The sequence below is a fragment of the Petromyzon marinus genome, chromosome 5 (genome assembly GCF_048934315.1).
Source record: "Petromyzon marinus isolate PM22_M1 ecotype Great Lakes invasive population chromosome 5, UKy_Petmar_22M1.pri1.0, whole genome shotgun sequence".
In the NCBI taxonomy this organism is placed as follows: Eukaryota; Metazoa; Chordata; class Hyperoartia; order Petromyzontiformes; family Petromyzontidae; genus Petromyzon; species Petromyzon marinus.
In genome coordinates, this window is record NC_133671.1 from 8,804,227 (window position 1) to 8,830,215 (window position 25,989).

Sequence of the window (25,989 nt, forward strand, 5' to 3'; positions counted from 1 at the left end):
GGTGCTACACACGCAGCGAGGTGGAGAGAGGGTACATACCTGCTTCTCGAGTTTCTTCCTCTCTTTGCGGCTAAGGTTAGAGGAGGGATCGGCTCCATTGTCGGCGGCAGGAATACTGCCATCCTGCGCACGCACACACACACGTCCCCTTGTATGGCCTTGAACACTGTTGGGGCAGGTGCTGTTAGCGAACACCTATGAAGGCAGGAACAGTACACAAGAGGCGTGGGAGTAAGGCAAATCAAACAAGGATCACCTCGGCATCCTTATCATTCTGACCGCTCTTCCCATCCTCATTTTTACTGGGCGCATCCTCATCCTCCTCTTCTTCATCGTCATCGTCCCTGGAGTGCTTGCCTTTGCCCTGGAGACAGATGAGACATGCTCGATGTAATGAGATGCGTTTGGCAGATCACGCCGGGATGAGACGCACAATGGAGTGCATCCAGCAGACATTTGGTCAAGATGCGAATCTCGCACCCTGAGTTTATCAAAACCGCAGGTGGCAACTTCTCACGGTGGGAGATATCAACATGTCTTGGGAGACTCAGTCATGCGTTCCTAACCGCGCACGTTAGAAGGGCGAGGCCCTGCAATTGCTTGATCGCGTCACTGCTGGAGGAAGGGCCTCCATTAGGGGAAGCTCTAGAGGGTTTTTTTTTTACCTACTCGTTCACACTGGCTAGAAGTCATGGTAGAAGTTGTGGTAGGAGCACCCACACTTTACCTCACCACCTATGGTGTACCTGTTACTGCCATATGGGTGGACAAAGGGAGGGGCATTTAAGAGACTTGCTCGCTGTTTCACCGGCCACGTGCTTAGCGTTACACCATGGCAGCTTCCCATGTGGTAGCATCCCACTCAGAAGGAATGACCACGTTAAGCATACGCAACAGATAGACCTGCCTATGGCATGGACGGACCGTCAGGGCAAATGATGATGCTGCTGCTACTGCTGTTACCGTTCCTCTTTGCTTGCCCTTGGTGTCGCTGCTGCTGCCGCTGGTTTTATTGCCGGGTTTCCTCGACCTCTTGTCACGACTGCCAGCCGAGTCGTGCCCAGACTCGTTGGCATCCTCGTCGTCATCATCGCTTTCATCATCGCTCTGTGCGAGCGCAGCAAACACATTCCCTCCCTGCGGGAAGACGGACGAGGCAGCAAGAGTGAGAGTGAGGCTCACATAGACTCGTAGACGGTTCACTTAAAGAGGATAAGTAACAGAGATGCGTAGAAGTGCATCATAGCAGAAACTGGAAGACATGTGTGGACACAAACTCAAGAAAGAGGCTTTATAAATACGAATAGGGGAGATTCAAAGGTGACGCGTATTCAAGGTGGACTTGTATGCATGTGGGAGAATCACAATGATGCAAGTCAGAGACACAGGAGATTCCAGCGTAATTCAAGCAGACTCACGGAGCTCAACAAAGACTCAAATGTGCGACTGAGGGAACTGCCACACAGACTCAAAAACAACTATCAATCCCCACGAAGTGGCGATGACATCACCACAGCGCTAGTACCAGGTTAGGCGCAATTTGAGAATGCATGAAGTATCGAAGGCTTGCTGGCAAGAGGTCACAGGACAGATCCAGGTTTGATATGCTATGAAGAAGGGTGATTCCCCTAAACCTCCCCAATTAGAATGTTTTTATTTTAATGTTTTATTAACGAATGTGCAAAAATTTGTGTTGTGTGCGCTCGTGCACCGCTGCCAATGTAACAGCAGCATCACCAAATAATTGTGGTAAAATGTTAATGGCTCCACTGTAGGAGCCCCCCCCCCCTGCTGCCTCCCAGTGTAGGGCACTCTCATCACCTTCACAGGCCCCTTCTGCTTCCCGTTTTTCCTCTTCTCTGCCTTCTTGTTGTCACTGCCATTGGCCTCGTGCTCGTCCTCGTCGTGGCTGACTTTGTCTCGCGCCTTGTTTCCACCCTGGAAGAGAAACCGTCCCGTCACCAAAATTTGCGGCCACGGTCCCCACCCCACCGCGTGGTTTGCCTCAAGCGATGATCGACCACGTCTGTGCCTTTACTCGTTATATCCGTACCTTGTCTGCCTTGCCTGCTTTGCCTGTCACCTTCTTTGCACCCTGCTTGGTGGCTTCTACAAAGAGAGGGAGAATGTATTTACAAGACGTGGTCGAGTGTACACATTCTACAAGTACAAGCCGTGCTCTATATGTAAACATTTTTTTATCAAAAGCATTTTTTAAAAAAATTGTTTTCATGAAAAAAAACAACCTTGCTCGATTGCAGAACTCTTTCCAGGATGATCCCACGCTTGGGTTGTTTTGCCAATTGCGTTTCTAGTTTAGTGGTAGCGGTGGTAAGAGTAGTGTTGGTAGTGCCAGTGTTAGACATAGCAGTGACGGTGGTAGTGGTATTGAGAGTGGTAGCAGCAGTGACGGTAGTGGTGGTGACAGTGGTAGAAGCAGGAAGCAGTGAGTGGTGGTCGTGAGTGGTAGTAGCAGTAATGGTGGTGGTAGTAACAGTGGTAGTAGCAGTGAGACCAGTGGTAGTAATAGTGATAGCAGTGGCGGCAGTGACGGTGGTAGTAGCAGTGACATTGGCACAAGCAGTGACGCTTGCGATAGTGACAGTGGTAGTAGCAGTCATGGTATTCGTAGTGACAGTGGTAGTAGCAGTGACGCTCGGGATAGTGACAGTGGTAGTAGCAGTCATGGTATTCGTAGTGACAGTGGTAGTAGCAGTGATGGTAGTGGTAGTGACCATGGTATAAGCAGTGCCAATGATGGTAATGAATAGTGGAATTTACAGTGGTAGTAGCAGTAACGATGGTAGTAGCAGTGACGGTAGTGGTAGTCACAGTGGCAGAAGCAGTGACGCCAGTGACAGTGGTTGAAGAAGTGACAGTGGTGGTAGTGACAGTGGTAGTAGCAGTGAGAGTAGTGGTAGCGACAGTGGAAGTAGCAGTGTCTGCAGTGGTCGTAACAGTGGCAGAAACAGTGACGGTATCGATAGTGACAGTGGGAGCAGCAGTGATAGTGTTGTTGTTGTTCTTGTTGAAGGTTTTCCGGCCGGGGGCATGCTTCCTCACCATCATCCTCGCTAGCGCTGTCCTGCAGGGCCAGGCGCTTCAGCTTCTCCATCGCGTCCTCATCGTCGTCATCATCATCGTCGCCGGCCTTGCGGCGGCCGGCTTTCCGTTCCTTCTTTTTCTTCGCCTGCTGAGCCTGACGGGGTGAGGATGAACGCTCGGCTCGTTAGGGCGGCTGGGAAAAGTTGTGCCAACGAGCACCTAATTAGGCCGGTGGCAAATGCGCATATACAACCCACTCGTACATACACTCATGCATGCACTGGCTCATTCACACAAAGCTATACATACGCACCAATGCACACACTAATGCTTATACACATGCATATATATAGTACACACATTTAAACTCCTACTTTTGCACATGAACACCAATGCACTCACTAATCAATGCACATATGAATCGATTGGCGGTGACCCGGGGGTGCCAAAACCTCCATAACTCCGAAACCAGAAGGCCTATGAAGATGGAAGATGTCACCGAGTCCGATACGCACGCCAAATATGGAAATAAAAAACAAACACAAAACACCCATAAACAAAGGGGGCTGCTGGGGATTTGTGCGTGGCAACGGCTGTTTATTGCTTGTTTTGAAAGTACATCAGGATGCTGGTCTGGTCATTCCCCGGCACGTTCTGCTTCTTACGGGGGTGGCCACCCTCCTTGTCTTTGGGAGCGAGACCACTTGGAGGCAATGGCGCACCAGGCGCTCTCTTGGTACGGCCGGCGGTCACGGTCGTGCTGGCGGGATCGACATCGTCGTCATCATCGCTCCCAGCGTCGCCCTCCGGCAGGACAGGGTAGTACCAGCAATGCTCCCAGAAAAAAAAACCTTAAACTATGCCCGGCCCACCAATATTTTGCGGTGACCCGGGCTACCGCCAATCGATTCATATACACTTTAGCACACACCTATCGATACACATATACTAATTCACACATGCATGAAGCCAAATATCCCCGTATAGCCTTGACAAACTGTAGGGGCAAGTGCTGTTAGCGAGCACCTATGAATGCCGGCACAGCACACGAGGGGGTGGGTGGCCAGCACCACGCCCGGCCGCCTTTGTCTCCCCAGTTGCGATGTTTACACATCGATACAGGGACTCATTTGAGGCTAAGTCAACCTAGAGGAAGCACAGCACCAATTCAGATAATCATCACTGGTGTTGGCCGTGGGCGGGAATCGAACTCAGATCGCCGGGTTCGAAGCGCAGTGCGCTAAACACTACACTACCGCTCCCAACTAATACACAGTACATACACGCGCACACACAGAGACACACGTCCACAGATTCTCACACACACACACAAACACGTGCCTGTTGCAGCTGCTGCTGTTGTTTTTCTTTTTCCTCCTTGGCTTCTATGGCTTGCTTGTTATCGGAAGAAATCTCATCGAAAAACTGCAACATCAGCAAAGAACATGAAGAGAAACCAGTGACCAAAAACGATTGGGTTAATTTAACCTGAATTGCACAAGCCCACTACAAAATAAATGTGTAAGTTCAACACGTAGGCTTTCACGACTAATATTATCCATAAGAGGCTTCTGGGTTACAGCACGTAAATGTGTCGTTAAACCCGCCACCACCTAACACAGCCAATTAGTAAGGTTTGTCACAGCACACACAATGTGTTACTAGTACAGCACACACAATGTGTGTGCTGTACTAGTAACGAATTGGCATGTTCTGTTTACATGACAAACCTTACTAACTGGCTGTGTCGGGTCGTGGTGGGTTTAACAACACATTTATATTTACACGATCTAACCCAAAAACCTCTATTGTGGATGCAATTTGTAAATATGCACTGGATGACAGACACATAGGAAAATCGTAATCTAAGTCTCCAAAATAATCCTAAAAGAAGACGACCGTCTCCAGGTTGGCATTTAATGATTGAGACTCGCATTGAAGTGAATATGGTGGGAGGGGACTCTTAGTATATGGGCAAGGGCAGAAACTGACACCGCTTAAAGTAGCAAAACTCATACCGAAGTATTTTTATGACCGATGAGAGTGAATTATTAGATAACCCACTCATTTAAAATGGTTATAGCATAATTCACTGTTATTGGACACATTAAGAAACTGAAAGCACAAAAGTAATGCCACCTCAGGTGATGCTGACAAGTGAAATATCTGGTCTGGGTTCACAGACTATCTCTTTTGGTGCGGCTTACCAACATAACGACCTGTGTCTTTGCCATCCATAAACAAACCTTTGGATCAGACGCTTCTTTGCCTACGGCCAAATCGCCATGAAAGTGCCCGGTCATATCAGATCTCGGAAGCTAAGCAATGCCGAGCCTGGTCCGTACTCAGTTTATGCCCACACAACCAATCATTAATGGTCCTGGTCAAACATTTCAAAGCAGAACTGTTCTAAAATAAAGAAACCCGAGTTGAATTCCAATTATACATCCAGAAATTCCTGCACATATAATTGCAATTCACTGTGCGCCTCGACTCTGACAACATGAGTATTTTGGTCGTATAAACAGTGGAGAGGTGCAGAATGTATTAACATATACATATTAAGGTCATTTGAATCACTGCCAATCGCAATATTCAAGTTCTGTAATAATACTTAAAATGTGGCATTTCATTCAATGCTCCATTCCCATAAATGCAAGTCACACACATACTTCAGTTGTCAATTACTTGTTAATTTTACAATAACATTTTTTTACCAAATTAAGTACAGTGTACGTATATTATTGTGCAGTCAGTGGTCACTGGGCTTAGACCAGTCAACTTGGCTAGACCAAACCCAGGATATCAGTAGGGCTGGTTTAACACTGACCTCTGTGCCATGTTAATTTCAGACTTTATTTTAAAATATGCAACAACTCATTTTCATTTATGGCTTTAATAATACCAGCTAAGCTTATGCAAATCAAACTGCCTCAACCCACCTTGATCCCTTGCCTAAATTGAGGGAGATCTGTGTGCTGGGACGCTTATACAAGATGCAGCGAGGAGTTGGGCCTTCATGCGCAGGGCATGACATTTCACAAACGGGCAACTTCTGAGATTATAGATATGATGTCGTCACAAATGTTATCGACAGCATTGGTGGGGGGGGCGAGGTGGAATGTGTTTTGAGTATGGTGGGGTAAGTGAAGGGACGTTGCACAGTGGCAGCTGATAGATGGCAAGTGGTGGTAGGGTTAGGCCTGAACAGTTAAATTTAACAGAGTGGCATTAATATTATACCATATTGCTTATGAATCAGAAGATTTAAATATGACCAATACAGGGCATGAGTGGTGTCAAGAACTCACCGACTTTTTTCCCTTCTTGTCCTTCTTCTCTTTCTTGGGAGCTGCATGAGTGAGCGTGCGCACGTGGTTTGTGAACACACAGATAGTGTGTTACGAATGTATGCGTGAATATGGATACGTGAGAGTGTGTGTGCGTGTAGATGTGATGCATGTGTTGTTGTTGTTGATGCACGTGAAAAGACAAAAACAGTTGCAACAAACAAGAGATTACATTAACTTCAGGTATAGGAATTGAGACAGCCCACACGCCCTTCACAAGTGACAGATCACCTAAGCAACCATGTAACACCACACAAATACAAAGATCCTCCAGTTAATTCTAGATTTGAAGTTTTCGTGACTGCAATGATCCATACTCTTTGGTTCTTTCAGTAAAGTCACGGGTAAAAAATAAAGTTAATCAAATCACGACGTTTCGGAAGCAACACAAGCATCTGTCATCAGGTGGGATAGTCACAGCAAGAAGTAATTTGCAAGTGCTAATAGTGAGAAACTATTAGTGGCATCATGGCACACGAGAGTGGTGTGGCCACAATCCAGTCTAACTGGGTTTGTTAATCGTCAGCTGATGTTTACACCCCTCTACTCATTAGGGGCGACTTGGGAAGCAGGGTTTGTAGCGCAGCAGCAAGATAACCACTGCACCAACACAAAAATAGAATTGACTAGACTGAAAATAGTGTTATGCCAAAGAGCTATGTGCGCTCAATGCACACTTGTGATGGACTGGACTCATAAGAGTGCACGATAACCAATATGCATACTTAACAAAACGCCACAATGGCGTGATGTTATTTTCCTCGCCTGGTATGCAGAACGGTTCAATCCTGAGCCTGACGCCTGCACGTTCTCCCCCATAGGGTGGCGTGGATATTTCTCCGGGTCCTCCAGGTTTTCCCTCCACATTTATAAAATTTGGCTGCTATACATTTCCACGTGATTTGTGACCAGGTCACTTCTGAAAAATAAGCTAATAGCTCAGTGGGCTTTACCTGGTAAAAACAAAAATAGTTTATATTTAACGTGATGTGCTTACCTTTCCTACACTTTGCACTCCTGTCCTGTTTTTGGATTGTTTGTTGTTGCAATTTTATGACCCGCCCCTACTGGACATATATGAAAAAGAGCTTAATAGCTCATCGGATTCCTCCACTATAAATAAAGATTCTGATTTTGAAACACCACGACAATAAATGACAAAGCCATTTTGGGACACCTCTCCACACGCAAGGCATGATGGCACCAAACACTCTTCTCACATCAAGCAACCAATCAATACATGCCCCATCACCACACACGTTACACACACCTGTCAACCCCTTATCAGTCTACCTTATTACAGACCAATTCAGACCTTATTGGTCACCCCGTGCCGTTATAAATCTCAACGTTCATCCTATAAAATCCCATCACAAGGGAGAAACACAAACAAATCAAACAAATTGCCCCTATTTCTGAAACAGATGGACGTCGTATGGACCTGCAAACTTAATGTTTCTGTACAAGAATACGGGGCAAACCGTATGGATTGACAAGTAGAATGTAACAAGCCAGCACACATACACAAATAGCACATCCCTGCCACACTACTACGCCCGAACTAGCAATCAGCACATTTACATACAAATAGCACATGCGCGAAATAACGCCACCAGTTTCCCCACAAAACACAGCACACACCACAACACTTGCGGACCACTCCCAGAACTAATGGACTCCCAAAACTATCCCACAACGATGGCACACGCCACACGAGTCAGCATTACTCAATGCCACACTAACGGACACCGCACTACGGTAATTGGCACACCACTCAACAGCACATTGACACAACCCCACACTGTCTGAACCCCACACTAATTGACAACCCCACACTGTCTGAACCCCACACTAATTGACAACCCCACACTAACTGACAACCCCACACTAATTGACAACACCACACTAACTGACAACCCCACACTAACTGACAACACCACACTAATTGACAACACCACACTAATTAACAACACCACACTAATTGACAACACCACACTAACTGACAACCCCACACTAATTGACAACCCCACACAAACTGACAACACCACACTAACTGACAACACCACACTAACTGACAACACCACACTAATTGACAACCCCACACTAATTGACAACACCACACTAATTGACAACACCACACTAACTGACAACCCCACACTAATTGACAACACCACACTAACTGACAACACCACACTAATTAACAACACCACACTAACTGACAACCCCACACTAACTGACAACACCACACTAACTGACAACCCCACACTAACTGACAAGCCCACACTAACTGACAACACCACACTAACTGACAACCCCACACTAACTGACAACCCCACACTAACTGGCAACACCACACTAACTGACAACACCACACTAACTGACAACCCCACACTAATTGACAACACCACACTAACTGACAACCCCACACTAACTGGCAACACCACACTAACTGACAACACCACACTAACTGACAACCCCACACTAATTGACAACACCACACTAACTGACAACACCACACTAACTGACAACACCACACTAACTGACAACACCACACTAATTGACAACACCACACTAATTGACAACACCACACTAACTGACAACACCACACTAACTGACAACACCACACTAACTGACAACCCCACACTAATTGACAACACCACACTAACTGACAACACCACACTAATTGACAACACCACACTAACTGACAACACCACACTAACTGACAACACCACACTAACTGACAACCCCACACTAATTGACAACACCACACTGATTGACAACCCCACACTAACTGACAACACCACACTAATTGACAACACCACACTAACTGACAACACCACACTAATTGACAACACCACACTAATTGACAACACCACACTAATTGACAACACCACACTAATTGACAACCCCACACTAACTGACAACACCACACTAACTGACAACCCCACACTAATTGACAACACCACACTAATTGACAACCCCACACTAACTGACAACACCACACTAATTGACAACCCCACACTAATTGACAACCCCACACTAATTGACAACCCCACACTGACAACACCACACTAATTGACAACACCACACTAACTGACAACCCCACACTAATTGACAACACCACACTAACTGACAACACCACACTAACTGACAACCCCACACTGACAACCCCACACTAACTGACAACACCACACTAACTGACAACACCACACTAACTGACAACACCACACTAACTGACAACACCACACTAATTGACAACACCACACTAACTGACAACCCCACACTAATTAACAACCCCACACTAACTGACAACACCACACTAACTGACAACCCCACACTAATTAACAACACCACACTAACTGACAACACCACACTAACTGACAACCCCACACTGACAACCCCACACTAACTGACAACACCACACTAATTGACAACACCACACTAACTGACAACACCACACTAATTGACAACCCCACACTAATTGACAACCCCACACTAATTAACAACCCCACACTAACTGACAACCCTACACTAACTGACAACACCACACTAACTGACAACACCACACTAATTGACAACACCACACTAATTGACAACACCACACTAATTGACAACACCACACTAACTGACAACCCCACACTAATTGACAATCCCACACTAATTGATAACCCCACACTAACTGACAACACCACACTGACAACCCCACACTAACTGACAACACCACACTAATTGACAACACCACATTAACTGACAACCCCACACTAACTGACAACACCACACTAACTGACAACACCACACTATTTGACAACCCCACACTAATTAACAACCCCACACTAACTGACAACCCCACACTAATTGACAACCCCACACTAACTGACAACCCCACACTAACTGACAACACCACACTAACTGACAACACCACACTAACTGACAACACCACACTAACTGACAACCCCACACTAACTGACAACCCCACACTAACTGACAACACCACACTAACTGACAACACCACACTAATTGACAACACCACACTAATTGACAACACCACACTAACTGACAACACCACACTAATTGACAACACCACACTAATTGACAACCCCACACTAATTGACAACCCCACACTAATTGACAACACCACACTAACTGACAACACCACACTGACAACCCCACACTAACTGACAACCCCACACTAACTGACAACACCACACTAACTGACAACCCCACACTAACTGACAACCCCACACTAACTGACAACCCCACACTAACTGACAACCCCACACTAATTGACAACACCACACTAAATGACAACACCACACTAACTGACAACCCCACACTAACTGACAACACCACACTAATTGACAACCCCACACTGACAACACCACACTAATTGACAACCCCACACTAATTGACAACACCACACTAACTGACAACACCACACTAATTGACAACACCACACTAATTGACAACACCACACTAATTGACAACACCACACTAATTGACACCACACTAATTGACACCACACTAATTAACAACCCCACACTAATTGACAGGGTCCCAACATTTACCCTCAAATTACTCAAAATTGGGATTCCACGCATAGCAATCACCGCCCTCCACCCCATACTGTTAAACTCACGATTCTGTGGCCCTGACTCGCTCTCGAAAATACGAATCACCCTGGGCCCTCTGGAGGGGGTTCTTATCCTGGTGAAACAAAACTAAGGGGGGAGGGTAACAACACCAACGCAAACCCCACGCCACACCGATGTGACACAGAAAACCATACCGGCCCACACGGATTGACTAACACAGCGGCGTTAACGGGACGTTCGACCACCCAGACTGAGCCCACGGACCACTCCACACCTTGCCAAATGACGCCAACCCCCCCGCGCCATTGGACAACCTAACATCACTCGATAACCACACGAAGCGAAGCCGCACAACCTTCGCACCACCACCACCACTGTTTGACGCCTCCCGACACACACACACACAAGACCTGACAAACCCACACGCCGTGGTCTAGGCACCAATGGCTGGTGCCGGCCGAGGTACACTTTAAGGCCACGCACATCCACACCATGACAAGCACACACTTACACACACACTCAGACACACACACTCACACTCAGACACACACTCAGACACACTCAGACACTCACAACCAACAGCCGCCATCCGCCACTCAAAGTGGCGGAGACGCGACCACGATGCTGGTGCCAGGCGAGGTGCACTTTGAAAATCCCTCTCCCGCCACGGCCTCCGTACCCTCTGTCGCCGGGGCCTCCTCTTCCACCCAGTCCTCCTCGCCCTTCGCTTTGCCCGGCTTCTTCTTCGGCATCTCGGGAGGCTGGGAGGGAGACGCGAGGAGGGAAACCAGGGCCAGTAAAGGGAGCAACCACGCCGCCCGGCCTGGCCACAGTGCGCGTGCGCGGAGTGACGCCACCGGGGCACGTGACAAGGAGCCCCCCCCCTCCACCGCTTCCCCCCCCCCTCCACCGCTTCCCCCCCCCTCCACCGCTTCCCCCCCCCCTCCACCGCTTCCCCCCCCCCTCCACCGCTTTCCCCCCCCCTCCACCGCTTCCTCCACCGCTTCCCCCCCCACCGCTTCCCCCCCCACCGCTTCCCCACCCCGCCTCGCTCCCCCCAAACCACGCCCCCGCTCCCCCACCCCACCTCGCTCCCCCCAAAACCACGCCCCCGCTCCTCCCAAACTCCACCCCGCTCCCCCCAACCCCCCACGCTCTCTCCCCCGCTCCTCCCCCCCCGCTCCTCCCAACCCCCCCTGCCCCCCCAACCCCCCCTGCCCCCCCAACCCCCCCGCTGCCCCCAAACCCCCCCGCTCCCCCCAAACCTCCTCCAGCCGCCCAAACCCCCTCCCCACTCCCCCAACCCCCGTCTCCCCTCCCCCCCACCCGCTCCTGCACAGGCAAACCTCGCTTAGCGCGACCCCGTGAAACGCTCTTTGTCCTGGACGCATCATTTTTTTAACTAAAGTTTAAAATAAATAAAAAAAATCTACAAAGCGCTTACGAGTGAGAGAACACAGAGCAGCGCTGGCCGAGTAAACGTAACCGCCCCCATCATTCGCTCAGTCAATGAGAGCGACGAGTAGCAATGCGATTCATCATTCATAGTTTGGGTGAGATCACCGCGTGACTACAATTGTGTGTCGTAAACCCTCCTCCACCCGACACTGTATTACTCATTCAACAGACCACCTAATGCAAGCAGTTCAGCCCCGATGAAGCTTGAAGAGCTGGAGTTCAAAATAACTCACACACAAACACCTTCTAAAACAGCCAAACGCAGAAGATCCCTGGGCTTGATCTTCCACTAAGCTCATGGTCCACCCTAACCCGCATCCACTGCACAAACCGTGGCAGATGCGGACGCCTGATGCACAAACGCAAATTTAAAAAAAACGCTCCAATGTGCGACTGTGGTCATCCAGAACGGATCGTACGACATATAACGACGCAGTGCCCCGATCCACAAATAATACGAAGGAGACATCACAGCGAAACCCTCCACTACTCCTGATGCGGTTATCTGCCCGGACCACCTGAATGTGAAGTTGTGGTTGTTGCTCTGCATCTACACCAGCAGTCGTACTAAAGAAGAAGAATAAGAAGGAGAAGCAGACCACCTATCGGGTGTGTCGGGAGAGCAATCCACACACATTTAACAAGCCGGTAGGGGACGTTTCGTTGGCAGTTACAACCAGCATCGTCAGGCGGTTGGCAAAGAATTGTGAAACGATAATTGCGCAACGATTCTGGCAACTGCTGAAGCGGTAATACATTTGGCAGCGTTTGTTAACGAGGCAGTTTTATGAATTGGGTGCGTCGGGTGGATGAGATTGTACGGCACATATTTTACTCACACGGCGATCAATTATTGATCACAGCGTACGTAACTTGACAGAGCCAATTCCTTTTCGTTTACAACGGCTGTCTAAGCGAATATCAGTTTACAGATGTTACGTATGTAAACTTGTTGCAATACCCTACGGTTTTAGATCCCTACAAGGTGATCTCCAACTACAAGTCAGTCGTATGCTAAGAAGGGCCATTGCGCGAAACGTCGCCTATTAAATATATTTTTTACTTTTAATGCCACTGTTGTTGATGAATGTGTTGAGCGATTTTGTTGCTAATTATACAAATCAGTCAACCTATCTCTACTCTGAAGACGTCCGTTCCACACTATTACGTACCCGATGAGACTGATTAATACGTGTCAGACTTCACACTTACAGTATCACGTGCATACTCTTTGGTTCTTTCGGTAAAGTCACGTGGTAGGTATAAAATAAAATAAGTCACGACGTTTCGGGCGCAACACAAGCGTCCGTCATCAGGTCATCAGGTGACGGACGCTTGTGCTGCGCCCGAAACGTCGTGATTTATTTTCTACCTACGTGACTTTACCGAAAAAAACAAAGAGAATATGGATTCCTGCAATCACTAAAGCTTCAAATAAAGTATTACGTACATCCGATGATCATGATTGGCTCGGTGCGGTGCAAACGAAGTTCAACATCCATACCCGAGGAGTCGATGGTAAATACCTGACATCTCGTGGCTGCTGATGGTACTGTAGGCAATATTAAATTCGGCGATGCTGCTGCGTTCGTTGGCAGTGGTGCATAATAACGACACAGTTGACAACAAAAAAACTCTTCCTTAGCAGGGACATTGCCCGAAACGTCGCCGATTATGTTTTATTACATATTTTTACTTCTTAGGTCACAGTGTTATTGACGAAAGCGTTGAGTGCTCATGCAATAACATAAATGCACAGGGATAAGTCCGTTAATTTGTTTATGCTCTTAAACTTTTCTACTGTACTTTATGCAAGCTGTATATATATTTAGTGAACAGTTCCCCCCCCCCCCCCCAATTGATGCTTTAACAAGGGCTCCCGTTTCTTTGATATTGTACACATTAACCATCATGGTGCAAAAGTTCTACTCACACGTTTCATACCATGAAGGCCAAGATTTACTTCCAGTTGGGGACACGTTCAAGACGGTCCAAATCCGGGACAATAAACATTGATTGATAAGAAATGTTTTTTTGGGTTAGATCGCGGGTGGTGGTGGGTTTAACGACACATTTATATATTTTACACGATTTAACAAAAAAACAACCCTGTGTTATGGATTATCTTGGTTTTTCTTCTCATTCTCTGAGTATCGCAGGAGTTGTGTTCAGTCTCCAGTTTAACATCTTCCTCTACCTGTATTAATCTTCTGTTACTCAAACTTGTATTTTGTGGTAATGGGTTTTAACCCTTTTAGCTGGCGCCAAAACTGACACCGTTATACAAGGGATCATGTTTACAATGACCACAACACAAGCAGTCAAAAATGCAAACAAAAAGAGACAGCTCTGATAATGATATGCACTGTCCTTGAATTTGATTGGTCCACACCCGAGACGGCTTTTCTTAGAGCCTAGTCTCCACTGGTGTTGGACCAGATGACACCATAAGGCGTACAACTCAAAAACAGCGCACTTTCAGAGTACTTTTGACTGCTTGTGTTGTGGTTATTGCAAACATGATCCCTTGTATATAGGCGTCAGTTTTTGTGCCAGCTAAAAGGGTAAAACCTATTACTATATCTTGTTCCTGGAAAAGGAGGTCTCATAATGTATTTTGTGGTTACAGGAATTGTTGTCTCTTGTTTGCTGTCTCAACCGTCCTCCCCACTTTCAAGGCACTCTCTCCGTTACTACGTTCGTTAATCTATTCGTTGCAGCTCAAGGTTGGCTGCGAAGCCACCAGACGCCGTGATAAGGGGCCGTCCATAAATGACGTCACGCACCTGGGGGGGTCAGACATTTGTGACGTAATATTTGAGGGGGGATTGTCTGAATTTTTGTGACGCCGTGTGACGAGGGAGGGGGGGGTCAAAAATCGCGTGACGTCATTTATGGACGACCCCTAACCATAATCTAGAGAACCACAAACTACTCTCCCTTCCCTGGGAACCTTCGCTAACAAGCTGCTCTACAGATGTCTTCTCAGCTCTGTTATCAAATCCTGTATTTGAATAAAACGGGTTGTTGACATGGACGTTCTCTCCCCACACCGCATTTGGTGTTCAAACTATGATCTCGAGAGCATATCCCTTTCTCTGTAGTCTCAAGCACTCACCTGAGAATTCTACAAGACGACCCCCTATTAATGTCACGTAGCCATGGAGTCAACATTGGGGGGACCAAATCTTCCGGGGGTTCTGGGGGTCCCAACCCAGAAAAAAAATCTAAATTTGAAAACTAATTTCCTGCCATTTCCTGCCAAAAATATTAAAAAATTCACTAACACATAGGATGGACTTTTTATTTATTTTTTACAATAATGTCAAATAATGAATTGTATTACATTGCTCTGTTTTTTTTTATTTTCTACCTTTTCTTGTTTCATTGTATGTAATGGCAGAGATTAGGGATTAATAAAGTACAACCATAATCACAATCATATAAACAGCAATCTATGCATTGATTTATATAAAGACAAGTCCAGATATTGTGGCCAAGGTTTACCAAATTGTTTTTATTTACATAGCATAGCAATTATTCTTACTTTTTAATTTTTTATAGCAATATATTGGGGGGAACATTTTGAGGATATTTGAATATTGGGGGGGATGTATATATTATATTATGGCCTAGCACTACATTCTATAATACTCTTAAATACCATCCATTCAGGCAGCCGCAGCACATGTATGACTGATCGGCACAACGATAAAAGCTAAAGATCCCCCATATAGCCTTAACAGACTGTTGGGGCAAGTACTGTTAGCGAGCACCTATGAAGGCCGGCACAGCACACGAGGGGGTGGGTGGCCAGCACCACGCCCGGCCGCCTTTGTCATCCCAGTGACAATGTTTACACACCGTGCTAGGTAATAATTTTGAGGCTGAGTCGACCTAGGGGAGGCCCAGGACGGGTTCAGATAATCACTGGTGTTGGCCGTGAGCGGAAATCAAACTCGGGTCGCCATGTTCATAGGGCAGTATGCTAACTGCTACGCTACCACTCCCTACGCACACCTGTACACACACCACATTATGTACAGTGCGAAAGAAGTTAAACGTACATATAGTAATCCGTCAAGACTAGACTAACCCAGGGCAGTCCCATACCAGGTTCACATGTGCCAGTTGCCTACAACTCGCATGGCAAGGGGAGATTGAACCCAGGTCGCCCACGATGATAGGAGCACGCGCACAAAAAATCTCACTGCTCCACTTCTTCTTCTTTGGTTCTTTCGGTAAAGTCACGTAGAATGAGAATAAAATAATAAATTGATAAAATAACACAATAATATTCTCACGACGTTTCGGCCACAACACAAGCGGCCTTCATCAGATGAAGGGACGAGACTGTCTGGTAGGACAGCGCTGGAGTGGACCGTACGTAACACTCCAGCGCTGTCCTACCAGACAGTCTCGTCCCTTCACCTGATGAAGGCCGCTTGTTGTGGCCGAAACGTCGTGAGAATATTATTGTGTTATTTTATTTTATCAATGTATTATTTTATTCTCATTCTACGTGAATTTACCGAAAGAACCAAAGAAGATGAATCATTGCAGTCACGAAAGCTTTAAATCGAAATTTAATGCTCCACTTCTCTCCACCGACACACTTTATATATATGGAGACAAGAATAACATTAAATATACGCGCACACGCATATACAAGTTAAAGTGTTTAAAAAAGGTTTATTTGAAAAGCCATTTTTAGTGAAATTCCTAACAACTACAAGAAAGCCAGTACATGAGAGGGAGAGACAGAAAAAGGAAGACAGAGGGAGGGAGAGAGACAGAAGAGAGGAGCAAATGATGGCCAGTGAATGAGAGAGAGAGAGACAGACAAGGTGAGACGTAGAGAAAGGTGGACCAGGGGGGCCAAAGGGAGATAGAGAGACAGAGAGGTGGGAAGAGAACAGGTCAATAATTGTCCCATTCCACCAAAATGTATATGACAGTTCGATAGTACATTAAAACTCACAGCACACTCCACGCCAATGAACTTAAATTACATTCAATTAACTTAAATTAACATCAACAACAAGCGTATAACTTAAATCTCAAACACATGTGCTTTCAAAATCGTTAATAATAACAACAAATTAAGTTAATAGATAAGTAGTGTATGTCTCAATTCAATATCCGTCGGTCAATTTGTCATGGTTTGCTTTGCTTCTGAATGCTCTGTGGTTAAAGTGTCACGATTGAACACAATCTTCAAGGCCCTTTTTGGGTCGCAAACAAACCCAAGGCCAGACCTTTCTTTACTTAATCCTTCGGCCCTCGTGTTCATAAGGGATGAAATGCTGTCTGCCGTCAGGATTCATCGATCATCTACTTGTTTTGTCAACCAGCTGGACCTGTTTGGAGTGTTCGATGCAAGGTGTGGAAATGCCAATAAATTGGTAAGCAGCTTGGCCCAAGGGATTTTAATTTTAAAAAAATGTACTCACGGTAGGTGTATTATATTTTTTGATGAAAAGCCATAGTCTTTGCCTTTCCTACACCAGGAGTTATTAACCAAAATAATGACGATGCGATTGTTGTAATTTTAAAACAGTACATGCCAACTTAATGTACAAAGTGTGAAAACTGGTAAACGTGGATTTAATTCATAATTGATTTGTTCGGTCAGATCGCGCATTTAAAATGTGTGCCGTAAAACGTCTATCTCTCAATGTTGCTACATGTGAGATCGTGATTTAGTGCTGCATGAGAGCCAGGGATCCTAACCCAGGATCTAGTGGTGCTGGTTCAGTTTCCCTGAACCATCGAAACATTGTGAATCCGAAGAGACAACACAACAGCATTACTCCCCTCTCTTAAAACGAATCTTGTGCCGAAGCCACTGATTAATCGCGGTCACCGACGACACAAGCCATTTCGAACGGTTCAGTGAGACATTCATTTATCCAGTTAAATCAGCTTCTTCCAAATAAGAACACGTTGTGTACGCCAACCTCTCGAACCATCAATTTACTGTGTACAATCGTATAACACAACCCAGTCAACAAATTCGTTTTATGACATTCTGCAAAAGCGGGTCTGTCTGAAAGCATGGGTGGAATGAGCTGAGCTGCGTCAGGGCTTGCAAAACAAACCGCATCAGTTTCCCAGTAATTTCCCTGTATTCACATAATTTCCCTGTTTTCCTGTATGCCCCCCCCCCCCCCCCCTGAATAAAAGTCACGTAATTGTCAATTTCCAGTGAATCCCACTCGTAAGGATAAACCTATTCCAGTCAAAAGTTACACACATCCCCTGGGTTAGTTTCTCCCAAGCTTGCGTGCACATGGTGAGGTTAGCTTCTCCCGACAGTAGTCCTCTTATAGTTTTCCAGTTTTAACTGTGCTGCATTTTCCAGTGAAACTACCACTGACAGAACCACTCGTTCCTACAACGCCCCACACATTACAATGATAATTATTACAGGTATTATTATTCGTGTTACAACAGTGCCAGATATATAGCTTAAGTTGGTAGAGCAGGCGAGTTCCCAAACTGTACGATTGGGAGTTCAAATCCGATCAAGGAGCGGACACATCATTACCACCACCATAATTATCATCACTCCGGGCACGGTGGTATGGATATCACCGAAAGTATTCTAAAACACCATCTTACCACTTGTTTTGTGCCAAAGCATAGCCGATTACAGTCAACATATCCAACAACACACAACTGTTCTAAGAATGGGGGTCTATGCAGGGGAATTATTGTATAAAGCTGCTCATTGGTATCGATTGATGGACAGCCATGGAAGTTTTGAAACCAGACGATGGCCCATAAAAGAGAGGACAGCTCTTCACAAGGCGACTCAATTACATTGCATGAACATCCCACAATGCACAGCGGCACTCATGCCTGGGAAGCAGTGTGAAGGCTATTTTTGCTTTTGTGCTTTCGGACAATAATAATAATTATAACAATATGATCAGCATCATCCTCCTCATCGATTGCTATTGTAATCAATAATATATAATTTCAAAGATAACTTATAACAAAAAACCATGTAAATCTATAAATACTACACAACAAACACATTTGAAACCTGTATGGAAGCATAAGTTAGAAATTATTTATATTAACTGAAAACAACTAACTCGTTAAATTTTGGAAGCATTTGCACTTTCAACGAGAATCGATCCTTTGCCGACAGAACAAATCGGTCGCAAATAAATAAAAGTGTGCACTTTAGCCCTGTGGTGTCCTATAAACGAGCCTTCACGGAGACTTGGGAACGGCCTGATTTAACCTCGCCTCCTCGCGCACACATGGAACAAGGCGAGCTCAAAGTGTGCGCGCGCGCGTATCCATGCGCACCCCTGAACACGTGGCGATGTGAGCTGTGCGCTTGGCACACCGGAAATGCAGCTTGCACTGGAGGCCCATGGGGCCACAGGCAGAAAATGTGTACCACCTCAGGCAGCATACACTTGAACAAATGGTAATGTCAACTCATGCGGCGCACGGTATTCGCTCGCTCGCTCGCTCTCGAAGCGAGAGAGAGCAACCCCCGGAGGCGTCAGGACAGGGGGAACCCAGGGACAAGTGGGAGGGCAGCAGCCAGGTGGTGACCTGGTGCCAACAATTGCCCAAGCTCTGCGGTCATCTACATATGAAGATGTTTTGCAGCCAATTAAAGGGTGTGTGCACGTGGGATGAAACCGCAGCGCTCGGAGAAAACGCACGCATCCGGGGGGGCAACTGTCCCAAACAGATGGAACAGGTGGAGCGCACATTTTTGTAGTAATTATTTATATACATGGCCAATAGTGAATTACTTGATATCCACTCTCTTTTACAATAGGTATGATTTAAAAAAAAAAAGCACTGTTATTGGCCACACAAAGGAATTTGAACTGAAAAAGATATACCATCAAAGGTGGTACCGACAAGCCAAATATCTTCCTTGGCTCATGGACTACCAATGAATCGAATCTGTAAATGGCGAGAAACCCCATCGTTACAGACTATGCCGTTCTGATGAGTACGAATGATGGAACCAGTCTAGTTTTCTCTTTAGAAAGTTCTTCAGGAACTGTTGATTTTTGTTTGCGTAACGCACAAAGGCCGAGTGCTCTTCGTACACACCTTTCTGCGCGTCGTTAGAAAATGACGCTTAAAATCCCGAAGCCAAAAACTGATAGCCATGGTCGGGCACACATCATGCAGTCCATTGGTTTATACTCGGCGCTGACGGACCGCATTGAGATCACGCGAGAATGTATAGACATTTCTCTTTGTTGAGTTGTAAATTCAAGTATGGATAAAATACAGTTAATATCAAGGATGCAGCCTGTTTTCAGAGTCGGGTCACATCCCAGTGTGCCTGATGAACTCAGAATTGTTGTGGCACTCATCTCTGCCGGTTGTCCTGAACCAGTGGTGGAAAATGTGGCACATTTCCACGCTGGGGACCTTGTTCATCTGTAAGGATGACCGATGTTGGTTTCCTGTAAAATAGTTCTTATCGACCCCTTAGGGACGATGACTTTAGCCTGGCCAGGATATGCAGCTGCAACTTTATGTTTTCCCGACTGTGCTTTGAGCACTCTGCAAACATTTCACCTGGCTAGATCACCATATGATTGGTTGCAAAATAACATTGGTGGCAAAATCGCGCGGCATTTCCCAGTAAACACGTTGCCAACGTTGGGCCAAAGTTGGGCCAACGTTGGGCCAACGTTGGGCCGTGGTTGGAACGTTAAGGAGTGCTTCAGGTGTAATTTGCTTTGTCTCAGAATGAGCGATCCGACTGTGATGATCGGAGGCACCGGTTGATGCGTGACGTCGATGAAACGAAATAATCTCCCGTCAGTGAGGTAATAACCGAGCCACGGGCACGTGGATCAGGTGCACGCTCAGCTCCCGTTGCCTGTGTTAAACACCAACGTGAAGGCTCACTTAATGCCTGGGCCGGGCCAGGGTGTGGTAACCGTCGCGTGCCGTCTTTTTCTCTTTAAATAAACCTAAAACAGTTACAATGCACAAAGTCACTCTTTCCTGATTATAACCTCAAACCAACCAAAAACTGAAAACTTAAAATATTCGAAACCGTCTTAACACCATTGCATCACGCGAAACCACATTCAATAAAGTCTGCATATTACATAAATTAGCATACATTTGCATACATTATATCCAGCTCAAAACAGCGGGCGAGCAATCGCATTGGCCGGCTTAAATTATCGTAACGTTTGCATACATTAATCCGAGCCCTCCCGTTGGCCAGCTCTGCATCGTTTTGCATACGTACATCGTGCAGCCCAGTCTCGGCGATCGTTCCGATTGGCCGGCACGCCATGAAATCAACACACTTTAGTGTTTGCATCCACGAGCAGCTCCCTCCTCCTCACGCGCCGCACCATCGGCTGGCATAAATTAGCATAAATTTGCATACATTTCCTACAAAAAGTTTTTTTTTTAATGAGGCAAAGCACGCTCACTCCGCGAACTCGATTGCCCCCCTTCCCCCCTCCCCCCAGCCTGTTAGCGATGTGCGCACCGTGCACGACCCACGGAGCACCGCAGGGTGCAAAGGTCGCGCCGCAAGGTGCAAAGGTCGCGCCGCAAGGTGCAAAGGTCGCGCCGATCGTTGCAATGTTGTGAGCTGTGTGAGCGCGCATTGTTTTGCCCACGGCACGCCTGCAAGTAAACACCTATTGCATATTCTCACGTCGTAATCGATCCCCAAGTAAAAGCCCCCCCCCAAAAAAGTTGTATTCTTTTCCAGATTTCATCGCTGAGTGTTTTTGTGTGTGTGTGTGTGTGGGGGGGGATGGTTACACGTATCATATAACCCATTACACACAACATGCGTGTGTAAGCTTTTCCCTGCATGTGTTGGTTGGCTATAAAGCCGTTTCGATCGGTTTGTTGATGGTGGGGGTTGTTTTTTGGGGATTTGGACTGCTGCTGAGGCGGCGGTGGCGACTCGATAGGGGGGCTATGACGACGACGCACTCTGCGCGACGACGACGGACTCCACAGCGACCGACGAGGAGGACGACGAAGGCGGCGAGGCCGCCGATGACGGCGACGACGAGGAGGAGGAGGAGGACGGCGAGGAGAAAGAGTTGCCATCGTTGCCGCCCCTCAACGAGTCATCTTCCGCAGTCGCTCGCACGGCCACCTTGTTACGCTCCCCCTCCTGTTGCTGCTGCTGCTGCTCCGGAGGTTGCTGCTGCTGCTGCTGCAGTTGCAACTGCTCGTGCGGTAGGGGCTGCTGCTGTTGTGGTTGTACGCGCTGATTCTGCTGCTGCGGCGTTTGTCGCTGCTGCTGCAACTGAATCATCTCGCACTGTTGCTTTAGCAGCTGCTGCTGCAACAGTGGTTGGTGTAACTGCTGCTGTTGCTGCTGCTTTTTCAACGCCACCACATCCTCCTGCTGCTGCACAACACTCAGCTGCTGCTGCTGTAGTCGCCCACGCAGCTGTTGGCCCTGCTGCTGCACCTGACGTAACAACTCGGCCTGCTGAACCGTCAAAAGCTGGGGCCGTACCACCAGCGGTTGAAACTGCTGCGTTAAATGCGGCTGCTTCCACTGCCACTCCAGTTCCAGCCCACGTTGCTGCTGATGCTGTTGATTTTGCGATGGCAATCGTGTTACCTGCTGCTGCTGCTGCTGCAATGACAGCTGTTGCAACAACTGCTGCTGCTGCGGTTTCATCGGAGATTGTTGCGGTTTCATCGGAGATTGTTGCTGGATTCGAGTTGGGTTGGTGCTCACGAGGAGGTGAGGGTTGCTCTGGTTGTTGTGCGGGTACGAGAGGACGATGTTGCTGCCGCTGCTGCCGCCGCTGCCGCCGCTGCCGCCGCTGTTGTTGCGCTGGTGGCGCCGGCGGTGGGACTCCATCTGAGCGGTGCCCACGACGGCGTGGCCACAGCCGGCGACGGCGCAGTGGAAGTGCGAACAGCGTAAGCGGTAGCGACACTCGACGACAACCACCGTGCCCGGCCCTTCAACGACAGCAGCAGCAGCAGAGGTTAAAATGTCATCATTTGCGGCTGAAGCACTGAGATCAGCACTTACAGTTGACACTGACAAACTATATTATTTTATAAAGGGAGAGAGAGTTTGGAAATAAAACGAACGATCCTCACCGTTAGTTATGGCGCTGGGATTTCCGCCGCCGATGCCACCGTTGTCGCCGGCCATCTGGCTCGCCACGCACCCGGCCTGCTGCCCTGCGTCGGGGCTCGCGATCGCGATGGCCGCGACAGCATCACCACCCGTTGGCGCAACCGTCCCCCCACTGTCGTCCTTCACCGCCGCCACCTCCGTCACCTCCGCCACCTCCGAACGTGGGGCATCTTCACCATCGACTTCCGGGTTCGGCAGAGCGGGTGGATTTTCCGAGATGTTCCCGCCCAGAGCATCGCTCGCCTCCTCAGGATCGATGGGACCTGGATTGGTAGCGGCAGTGGCGGTGGCTGCGGCGGCCATCACCCCTCCATTCGCCGTCGCTTCCTCACTCCGGGTGGCTGCCATCCTTTCCGCTGGATCTGTCGCGGCCGCCGCAGCTGCTGCCACCGCTGTCAGGATCGCGGCGACGGCTGGCGCGCAGTCCACGGCCGAGCCGAACTGCCGGAACCCGGCGTTTGCAGTGGTCGCCGCAGTAGCCGAAGGTGCTGCCGTGGCATCCACGATGGCCGCCACCCCGGCATTACTCCATTCAGCGGCGGTTGCCACCACGCCCGGCGCAATAGGCGCCACCGCACAAGGCAGGACCGACGCAGCAGACGCTCCCGCTATTGCAGTGCTCGATGCCCCCAATGTGACCACTGCGCTTGTCGGCAAAGGCCCAGCCACCTCACCACCGATGACGGCTCCGCCGCTGCTGCCGGCTGCCGTAGCAGCAGCAGCAGCAGCAGCGCCCGCACTCAGGATGGCGGCGACGGCGGGGGCGCAATCGACGGCCGAACCGAACTGGCGGAAGCCTGCCGCTTGCACGGCGGCCATCTTGGCGTGCTGCTTGCGGTGGGCGGGAACCTTGGTGGAGTCGGCGCAGGCGAATGCGCAGCGCAGGCAGTGGAAGTGCGTCGCGCGGCCCGCGAACGGGCAGCCCACTATCACCGTGTCGCCCCTGGAGGCCAACGGCGCCATCGCCGCCGCCGCTCTCCTTGCGCTCGCCGGTTTTCCGCCGCTGCCGCGTGACGCGTCCTCGTCCACTGGCGGTCTGTCCGGCGGTGCGGTCACTGCCTTCTTCAAGTCTGGTTGCGCGTCATTTTCCGCAGCGGTAGCAGCGGCACCGTCCACCGCGAGAGAGTTTGTTGTCGTCATCGAGTCATCTTCGCCGCACGAGGATGGACTGGGTGGCACCGCCGTCTCCGCTTTCTCCGGTGCAACTGCTCCTTCACTTCCCGGTGCGGACTCGGTGGCCTCCGTGCCGCTCGGCCGTTCGCCCGCTTCCTCGTCATTTTCTCCACCAGCTGCGTACGTTGCGACCGCAGATTTGCCATCACCAGAGGCATCCGAGAGCTTGCTATCCATGCTCACCAACTGCTGACCAGCTGTATTTTTGCTGCCGCTACTTTCTCCACCTCCTTCGCTTGCGTCACTGCTGTCCAACCCACAACGCTGCTGCTGCTGCTGCTGTGCAGAGTCGTGGCCGGGTACAGACAACACAGGGATGTAGCGTGCATACGGGCAGAGCGCACCGGCCTTATAGCGGCGGAAGTCGTCGAGCACCAGGCTGTCGACGCGCTCGTGGTGCATAGCGTGCTTGTGCATGTGCGTGCGCCCGCAGAAGCGGTAGCCGCAGCCGTCGCGCGCGCAGTGGTAGTGTGTGGCACGCCGTGCAAAGTGGCAGCCCACGTCCGCACAGTCGGCGCGCAGGTCGAAGCGCAGGAAGCCCGACAGGACGCTGTTGGCCACCGCCGTCTTGTCCACCGCCGCACCGTCAGCTGCCACAGGGCTCCTATTCGCCCCCAACGCGGCCGACGCCACCGCCACCACCGCCGGAGGGGCGCCGCCCATCGCTTTAGCTGGAACGCATCCGGCCTGCACCGCCTCGAACGCCAGCGGAGCAACGCACGCTCCGGCCGTGGGCGAGCACTCGCCGCTCCCGCCGCTGCTGCCGGGCACCGCCGACGACGGCGTCACGGCCGCGCTGGTGTCAAAGCTGTCGGCACTGTTGCCCCAGTCATCGCCCAGAGTCGACGCCGGCTCCGCCTTGATGGGCACGGAGCCCAGGAACTCCACGCTGGGGACGTAACCATCGTCTCCCAGCTCAGACTTGTGGCCACCGATGCCAGTGCCGCTGCTGGTGTTGCTGCCGTTGTTCGTGTTGCTGTCCGTATTCGTCGCCGATGTCACCACGGTCATTGGCAATGTCTTCTTGGTGGTCGTGGTCTTGCGTCGCTTGCCGAAGGGGGACATGTCTTCTATGATCCACACGCGACGCTTTATTCCTGCAGTCGCACACGGAAGCCGCCAGCAATTATTTTACAATTAACTTAATTTCGTTTAACAGCATTTTTTTTAATTCATAAAGCAAATACCTAAAGTTCGTGTGTGTGTTTTTTTTTTACACGTTTCG

General features: G+C 48.8%; 2 protein-coding genes across 6 annotated transcripts in view; both read right to left on the reverse strand.

The window, feature by feature from the left end:
- The window catches only part of ABCF1 (ATP binding cassette subfamily F member 1), a 31,083-nt gene extending 19,232 nt beyond the window's left edge, over window positions 1–11,851 (reverse strand). Inside the window, exons 1-9 of the mRNA XM_032946845.2 lie at window positions 11,667–11,851; window positions 6,357–6,397; window positions 4,387–4,470; window positions 3,064–3,199; window positions 2,054–2,109; window positions 1,822–1,938; window positions 964–1,137; window positions 257–364; window positions 40–123 (exon numbers count right to left, since the gene is read on the reverse strand). Coding sequence (XP_032802736.2) covers window positions 40–123; window positions 257–364; window positions 964–1,137; window positions 1,822–1,938; window positions 2,054–2,109; window positions 3,064–3,199; window positions 4,387–4,470; window positions 6,357–6,397; window positions 11,667–11,739 — 873 coding nt within the window. The 5' untranslated portion in view covers window positions 11,740–11,851. The remainder of the gene's footprint in view (window positions 1–39; window positions 124–256; window positions 365–963; window positions 1,138–1,821; window positions 1,939–2,053; window positions 2,110–3,063; window positions 3,200–4,386; window positions 4,471–6,356; window positions 6,398–11,666) is intronic.
- A 5,266-nt stretch (window positions 11,852–17,117) lies between these two features.
- The window catches only part of CASZ1 (castor zinc finger 1), a 140,016-nt gene continuing 131,144 nt past the window's right edge, over window positions 17,118–25,989 (reverse strand). For all 5 annotated transcript variants that reach the window (XM_076061156.1, XM_032946848.2, XM_032946847.2 and 2 more), the window contains 2 exons: window positions 23,552–25,861; window positions 17,118–23,407 (listed from right to left, as the gene is read on the reverse strand). In XM_076061156.1, the coding sequence (XP_075917271.1) occupies window positions 22,395–23,407; window positions 23,552–25,861 (3,323 nt within the window). In that variant the 3' untranslated portion in view covers window positions 17,118–22,394. The remainder of the gene's footprint in view (window positions 23,408–23,551; window positions 25,862–25,989) is intronic.